The sequence below is a fragment of the Pteropus alecto genome, unplaced genomic scaffold, assembly GCF_000325575.1.
Source record: "Pteropus alecto unplaced genomic scaffold, ASM32557v1 scaffold398, whole genome shotgun sequence".
NCBI lineage: Eukaryota > Metazoa > Chordata > Mammalia > Chiroptera > Pteropodidae > Pteropus > Pteropus alecto.
The window spans coordinates 3,716,024-3,724,254 of NW_006442497.1; the positions used below are offsets into that span (position 1 = coordinate 3,716,024).

An 8,231-nucleotide genomic window follows, 5' to 3' on the forward strand; every position below is an offset into this window, starting at 1 on the left:
AGGAGGGCCTCAGCCCTGGAGGCAAGCGCAGGAGAGGCTGCAACTCTGAGCAGGTATGGTTGTATGGGAGCAGGCAGGCAGGCAGCAAGTAGGAAGACTAGGACAAGGAACAGGATTTTTATACCCTTTTTTCTTCTAGACTGGCCTTCCCCCAGGGCTGCCTCTGCCTCCGCCACCATTACCACCACCACCACCACCACCGCCGCCGCCACCACCACCACCACCCCTGCCTGGCCTAGCCACCAGTCCTCCATTTCAGCTGAACAAACCAGGGCTGTGGAGTACCATGCATGGAGATACCTGGGGCCCCGAGCGCAAGGGTTCAGCACCCCCAGAGCGCCAGGTGAGCACCTATCTATTGCTCCTCATTTTTTACCTGCAAGTGCCTGTGTTTTCCATTCCTCACTCAGTGTCCTCATTTGCCTCCTGTAGGAGCAGCGGCACTCGCTGTCTCACCCATATCCATACCCAGCTCCAGCCTACACTGCACACCCCCCTGGCCATCGGCTGGTCCCGGCTGCACCCCCAGGCCCAGGCCCCCGCCCCCCAGGAGCAGAGAGCCATGGCTGCCCGCCTGCCACCCGTCTCCCCGGAAGTGACCTTAGAGAGAGCAGAGTTCAGAGGTCGCGGATGGACTCCAGCGTTTCACCAGCAGCAACTACCGCCTGCGTGCCTTACGCCCCTTCCCGGCCCCCCGGCCTCCCCGGTACCACCACCAGCAGCAGTAGCAGCAGCAGCAACAACACTGGTCTCCGGGGCATGGAGCCGAGCCCAGGCATTGTGAGTGATGACCGCAAGTGGAGGGTAGAGTCGGGTAGTCAGTAGGAGCTTGTCTGAGTTGGCTCAAGCAGCCCTCTGATTACCTCCCTCCTTTACTTGCAGCCCAGCGCTGATCATTACCAAACGTCCGCACTGGAGGTCTCCTCTCACCAAGGCCGCCTGGGGCCCTCGGCACATAGCAGTCGGAAACCTTTCCTGGCAGCTCCCGCTGCCACTCCCCACCTGTCCCTGCCACCTGGCCCCCCATCACCTCCTCCACCCCCGTGTCCCCGCCTCTTACGCCCCCCACACCCCCCTGCCTGGCTGAAGGGCCCAGCCTGCCGGTCAGCCCGTGAGGATGGAGAGATCTTAGAAGAGCTCTTCTTTGGGGCTGAGGGACGCCCCCGTCCTCTTCCACCACCCCTCCCCCACCGTGAGGGCTTCTTGGGGCCTCCCGCCTCCCGTTTTTCTGTGGGCACTCAGGATTCGCACACCCCTCCCACTCCCCCAACCACCAGCAGCAGCAACAACAATGGCAACCACAGCAGCAGCCCTACGGGGCCTGTGTCCTTCCCCCCACCTCCATATTTGGCCAGAAGTATGGACCCTCTCCCCCGGCCCCCCAGCCCAACACTGAGCCCCCAGGACCCACCTCTTGCACCCCTTACTCTTGCCCTGCCTCCAGCTCCTCCCTCCTCTTGCCACCAAAATACCTCAGGAAGCTTCAGGCACCCGGAGAGCCCTCGGCCCAGGGTCTCCTTCCCAAAGACCCCCGAGGCGGGGCCAGGGCCATCCCCAGGCCCCCTGAATAAAGCCCCCCAGTCCGTGCCGCCAAGGGTTGGGGAGCTGCCTGCCCGAAGTGCACGACTCTTTGATTTTCCCCCTACCCCACTGGAGGACCAGTTTGAGGAGCCAGCTGAATTTAAGATCCTACCTGATGGGCTGGCCAACATCATGAAGATGCTGGATGAATCCATTCGCAAGGAGGAGGAACAGCAACAACAGGAAACAGGCGTAGCTCCCCCGCCCCCCCTGAAGGAGTCCTTTGCTTCTCTGCAGCCTCCATTCCCCACTGACACAGCCCCAACCACCACTGCTGCCACCGCCACCACCACCACAGCCACCCAAGAAGAGGAGAAGAAGCCACCACCAGCCCTACCACCACCGCCGCCACTAGCCAAGTTCCCTCCAGCCCCCCAGCCACAGCCGCCGCCACCCTCACTACCCCCACCAGCCAGCCCGGCCAGCCTGCTCAAATCCTTGGCCTCCGTGCTGGAGGGACAGAAATACTGTTACCGGGGGACTGGAGCAGCTGTTTCTACCCAGCCTGGACCCTTGCCCACCACTCAGTATTCCTCCAGTCCCCCATCAGGTGCTACAGCCCCGCCGCCCACCTCAGTGGCCCCTAGCGCCCAGGGCTCCCCACAGCCCTCCGCTTCCTCGTCATCTCAGTTCTCTACCTCAAGCGGGCCCTGGGCCCGGGAGTGCAGGGCTGGTGAAGACCCAGCCCTGGGCCCCATGACCCCCGAACCGCCACCCCCACCCCTGCCTCTGCCCCCTGTGCGCTCTGAGTCTGAGGTGCTAGAAGAGATCAGTCGAGCTTGTGAGACCCTTGTGGAGCGGGTGGGCCGGAGTGCCACAGACCCAGGAGGCCCAGTGGACTCCACAGACCCAGTGGACAGTGGGACTGAGCGACTGCTGCCTCCTGCCCAGGCCAAGGAGGAGAGTGGTGGAGCAGTGGCAGCAGCAGGACCAGGTAGCAGCAAGAGGCGGCAGAAGGAGCACCAGAAGGAGCACCGGCGGCACAGGCGGGCCTGTAAGGACAGTGTGGGTTGGCGGCCCCGTGAGGGCAGGGCAAAGGCCAAGACCAAGGCCCCCAAAGAAAAGAGCCGTCGGGTGCTAGGGAACCTGGACCTGCAGAGTGAGGAGATCCAAGGTCGTGAGAAGGCCCGGCCTGATCTTGTTGGGGCTTCCAAGGCCAAGCCACCCATAGCTCCGGCTCCTCCACCAGCTCCTGCACCCTCTGCCCAGCCCACATCTGCATCAGCTCCTGTTCCTGGGAAGAAGGCTCGGGAAGAAGTTCCAGGGCCACCAGGTGTCAGCCGGGCTGACATGCTTAAGCTGCGCTCACTTAGTGAAGGGCCCCCCAAGGAGCTGAAGATCCGGCTTATCAAGGTAGAGAGTGGTGACAAGGAGACCTTCATCGCCTCTGAGGTGGAAGAACGGAGGCTGCGCATGGCGGACCTTACTATCAGCCACTGCGCTGCTGACGTCGTGCGTGCCAGCAAGTGAGTTAGGGACTGTCACCCATGAGGCTGCTGACCTGGCCTGCTAGGCGGCTCCTTTCCCCTATCACCCTATTTCTTCCATTTCATTGTCTTCCCACAGGCATGCCAAGGTGAAAGGGAAGTTTCGAGAGTCTTATCTTTCCCCCACCCAGTCTGTGAAACCGAAGATCAACACTGAGGAGAAGCTACCCCGGGAAAAACTCAACCCACCCACACCCAGCATCTATGTATGTGTGTCCCTGCCAGAGGGTTCTAAGACAAGTGTTGGGAGTTGTTGGGGTGCTCTGAGCCTGCAACAGGGCTCTGATCCAGCCTTATCTCCTGGTTGTCCCTCAGCTGGAGAGCAAACGGGACGCCTTCTCACCTGTGCTGCTGCAGTTCTGTACAGACCCTCGAAATCCCATCACCGTGATCAGGGGCCTGGCAGGTTCCTTGCGGCTCAGTGAGTGTGTGGGGCAGAAAGGTCAGGGAGGGTTGCAAGGATCTGGGGGCTTTGGGTCCCTCTGAGAGCCCCTACATTTGAAAACCCAGTGGCTATAGAGAGCTTTCCTCAGTCCTCAGTGGGCCATATTTGAAGCATGCTCTGAGTGATGGGTCACCTCGCCTCAGGCTTTTCTTCCATCTGTCTGTTTCCAGCAGTAGGCAGGTGGGAAGGGGATATATATCAAGGTCTGGTTAGAGTCACTTTTGGTGTTGTGAGTTAGTAAGGAAGAAAAGATTACAGATTGTAGAGAACCCCTGAAGATCCAAGGTTCGGGGCTTTTTTTTTTTTTCAATCTTTATTATGCAAAATTTCAAACACAAAAGTAGAGGGAACCATATAGCAATATAGAAATCCATCTTGTTTTCTGTATACTCAAAGTCTTCTCCACACATATATTTTCCCTTCTCTTTACTGAGTTACTTAAAGCATATTCTAGGCTTTCATTTGACTAAATCTTTGATTGGATCCAATAACTTCAACTGCCATTCATTAAGCACCTACAATGTGCCAGGTGCTGTGCATATATGGCCTCATGCACACTTGAGTACTCAGTGGAGGGGCTGAGGCTCAGAATAGCAGTGGGGAAAGAGGGCTGGTGATGGCTGATAATCCCAGCTTTGTGTGGGTCTGGGGTTCTTGCCTATTTCTCCTGGGTTGACCTCTGTGAAGCCTATGTCCAGCCTGTCAGAGACTTGAGGAGTAAGAAAGGACAGGGTAAGTTGGGTCCTCGCTCCCTGCCTTCTGTCTTTGCCCCAACGCCCTGCTTGGCCCTCCCTTGCAGACTTGGGCCTCTTCTCCACCAAGACGCTGGTGGAGGCAAGTGGTGAACACACAGTGGAGGTACGCACCCAGGTACAGCAGCCCTCAGATGAGAACTGGGATCTGACAGGCACGCGACAGATCTGGCCCTGTGAAAGCTCCCGTTCCCACACCACCATTGCCAAGTACGCACAGTACCAGGCCTCATCCTTTCAGGAGTCCCTGCAGGTGAGGGGCGAGCATGGGGCAGCAGGGGTGCAAGATCAGGGGATTTGGAGTGGGGCTGTGGCCAGAGGGCTCCTGGGGAGTGGCTGATCCAGGCCTGCCTACCCCTGTGGCCAAGCAGGAGGAGAAGGAGAGTGAGGATGAGGAGTCGGAGGAACCAGACAGCACCACAGGAACCCCTCCTAGGTATGGTAAAATATGCCTCTTCCCTTCATGATTCCTTCCCTTCCCCATGTTTCTCCACCAACCAGTGCTCTTCTCCCCCACAGCAGCACACCAGATCCGAAGAACCATCATATTATCAAATTTGGCACCAACATCGACCTGTCTGATGCTAAGCGGTCAGTGGGCCTGGGGCTAGTAAAGCAGGGGTAGGAGTGCTGATGGATCTGCAGAGCAGGGGTAGCCTCTCATATTTGTTGCCTACTTCGCAGGTGGAAGCCCCAACTGCAGGAGCTGCTGAAGCTGCCCGCCTTCATGCGGGTAACATCCACGGGCAACATGCTGAGTCACGTGGGCCATACCATCCTGGGCATGAATACCGTGCAGCTATACATGAAGGTCCCCGGCAGCCGAACTCCAGGTGCGGGAAGGGCGCGGGGGCGGGGCTGGTGTCGGCGCTGCTCTGTCAACCAGTGAGGGCCAAAGGGCGGGCTTGAGGAGAGCGGGCTGTCAGCCATTCTGTTCTCTGTCGCCCCCTGCAGGCCATCAAGAGAACAACAACTTCTGCTCTGTCAACATCAACATAGGGCCAGGCGACTGCGAGTGGTTCGCTGTGCACGAGCACTACTGGGAGACCATCAGCGCCTTTTGCGACCGGTGCGCTCTGCCCTAGCCCCCACTAGATCCACCCCCCATGTCATGTGCCTGAGCCCCCAGGTTTCCATCTGACCCTATGGCCACTCCGCAGGCACGGCGTGGACTACCTGACAGGTTCTTGGTGGCCAATCCTGGATGATCTCTATGCTTCCAATATCCCTGTGTACCGCTTCGTGCAGCGCCCTGGAGACCTCGTGTGGATTAATGCGGGGACTGTGCACTGGGTGCAGGCCACTGGCTGGTGCAACAACATCGCCTGGAACGTGGGGCCCCTCACCGGTGAGAGGGTGGGACATAGAACCACTCAGCTTGTGAGGGGGTGGAGCCTCATGTGGCCATGTGGCGGGCTGGGGTGGAGGTGGTGGCTAGGAGGGCAGCCAGCTGTGAGGGAAGTGGCTGGGGTTCAAGTGGCTGGGGGCTATTTGAGAACCTTGTAGTGACCCCCTCTGGCCCGCAGCCTATCAGTACCAGCTGGCCCTGGAACGATATGAGTGGAACGAGGTGAAGAATGTCAAATCCATTGTGCCCATGATTCATGTGTCCTGGAACGTGGCTCGCACCGTCAAAATCAGCGACCCCGACTTGTTCAAGATGATCAAGTGAGGGTTCTATTTGGGAGGGAGTCCCTCTCCACCTACCTGGTCCTACTCTTGTTCTGCCTGTTTAATGCTACCCCATTCTCCATCCTCTCCACATTTTACCATGCACCCTGCAGTATTACTGTGCTGGGGCGTCTGACAAAGTCCCTGCTCTGAGGGGCTTTATTTTCCAGTGGTCCAAATAGACTAAATAAATAAATAAAAGAAATGTAAGCTGTTTCAGATGTCCAGGTCAGGAGATGTGACCTGGGCATGAAATGGGAAGGCCCTGTAGGTGTGGGCTCCTGACCGCCCCCCCCACCACCACCACACCTGCAGCCCTGCCTCACTGCCGACTCGCCCCACACGCAGGTTCTGCCTCCTGCAGTCCATGAAGCACTGCCAGGTGCAACGAGAGAGCCTGGTGCGGGCGGGAAAGAAAATCGCCTACCAGGGCCGGGTCAAGGACGAACCCGCCTACTACTGCAACGAGTGCGACGTGAGTGGGCTGGGCTCTCCCTCTCCTTCCCCGGAGGAATGCTCCCCTAGGGTTTCACCTGATGACTGCCCCTGCTCCCTGTTCCAGGTCGAGGTGTTCAACATACTGTTCGTGACGAGTGAGAACGGCAGCCGAAACACATATCTGGTGCACTGCGAGGCCTGTGCCCGGCGCCGCAGCGCGGGGCTCCAGGGCGTGGTGGTGCTGGAGCAGTACCGCACCGAAGAGCTGGCGCAGGCCTACGACGCCTTCACACTGGTGAGGCCCAGGCTCGGGTCTGCGGGCGGAGACCGTGGGGGTGCTCAGGGGGCGGGCTGTGGCGGGTCAACCTACGCCTGCCCCTGAGACGCCCCCGGCTTTCTCCCCACAGGCAGCAGCTAGCACGTCGCGATAAGGCCGGATGCCCCGCCCACCTGCCCGCCAGCAGGGCGCTGCGGGGCCACCAGCACACGCCTGGGCTGGACCTAGGTCCCGCCTCTGGCCGGGAAGGGGGTCGGGCCCAGCCCTTCCACCCATTGGCAGCTCCCCTTCACTTAATTTATTAAGAAAAAAAAATTTTTTTTTAACAAATATGAGGAAAAAACGAAAAAAATGGGAGACTGAGGGGAGGAGGCTGGTAGCCCCTCGCCCACCAGCGCCTCCCCTCACCGACTTTGGCCTTTTTAGCAACAGACACAAGGACCAGGCTCCGGCGGCGGCGGGGGTCACATACGGGTTCCCTCACGCCTGCCAGCCGCCGCCCGGCGCAGATGCACGCGGCTCGCGTATGTACATAGACGTTACGGCAGCCGAGGTTTTTAATGAGATTCTTTCTATGGGCTTTACCCCTCCCCCAGGACCTCCTTTTTTACTTCCAATGCTAGCTGTGACCCTTGTACATGTCTTTGTTTATTCACTTGGTTATGATTTGTATTTTGTTTTTTGTTTTTTTGTTTTGTTTTGTTTTTAATTTATAACAGTCCCACTCACCTCTATTTATTCATTTTTGGGAAAACCCGACCTCCCGCACCCCCCAAGCCATCCCGCTCGCCCCTCCAGGGACTGCCCGCCGCCAGGCTCTCCCTGCGCCAGTGTGTGTCCGGGCCGTCCGGTCTCCGCCCGCTCGCGGCTCCAGCCGGGTTCTCATGGTGCTCAAACCCGCTCCCCTCCCCTATGTCCTGCACTTTCTCGGACCAGTCCCCCAACCCAACCTGACCCCAACCCCACCTGAGGGTGAGCGACTCCTGTACTGTAGGGGAAGAAGTGGGAACTGAAATGGTATTTTGTAAAAAAATAAATAAATAAAATAAAAAAATTTTAAAGTTTTAAAGAAAGAACTATGAGGAAAAGGAACCCCGTCCTTCCCAGCCCCGGCCAATTTAAAAAACACGATCTTTTCCCTCGCCCCTCCCTTTTTTTAAATCGCGAAACAGCCCAGGGCCAGGGCCTCCCTGGGGCAGGGACACCCCGGGGTGAGTTTCTCTGGGGCTTTATATTTTGTCGGTTTTTCCTCCACGCTGGGGCTGCGGAAGGTTGGGGGGGTTTACAGTCCCGCCCCCTCGCACTGCACTGTCTCTCTGCCCTTGGGGCAGAGGGGTCTTCCCAATCCTACCCCTATTTTCGGTGATTTTTGTGTGAGAATATTAATATTAAAAATAAAATCAGAAAAAAAAATCCTGTTTTGACAATGTGCTGGTAAATAGCAGGGAGAGTATTGGAAGAGGGGCTACAAGCTGGTGATTGATGGCGAAAGACTGCGCAGACCCCGGCCAGGGTGAACCCCCTCCCCGGAGGCGCCTGTGGAATGTCCAGAGTTCTGGTCCGCTCCTGCCTGTGGGGGG

General features: G+C 58.3%; 1 protein-coding gene across 1 annotated transcript in view; it reads left to right on the top strand.

The window, feature by feature from the left end:
* Positions 1–8,067, top strand: part of KDM6B (lysine demethylase 6B) — a 21,767-nt gene extending 13,700 nt beyond the window's left edge. The window contains 16 exon segments of the mRNA XM_025040133.1: positions 1–53; positions 140–343; positions 433–780; positions 883–3,047; positions 3,148–3,274; positions 3,384–3,489; positions 4,313–4,518; positions 4,637–4,701; positions 4,785–4,856; positions 4,950–5,098; positions 5,220–5,334; positions 5,426–5,613; positions 5,792–5,933; positions 6,285–6,411; positions 6,499–6,669; positions 6,782–8,067. The exon segment at positions 1–53 is cut by the window's left edge and continues 59 nt beyond it. Coding sequence (XP_024895901.1) covers positions 1–53; positions 140–343; positions 433–780; positions 883–3,047; positions 3,148–3,274; positions 3,384–3,489; positions 4,313–4,518; positions 4,637–4,701; positions 4,785–4,856; positions 4,950–5,098; positions 5,220–5,334; positions 5,426–5,613; positions 5,792–5,933; positions 6,285–6,411; positions 6,499–6,669; positions 6,782–6,805 — 4,262 coding nt within the window. The 3' untranslated portion in view covers positions 6,806–8,067.
* Positions 8,068–8,231: the final 164 nt, after the last annotated feature.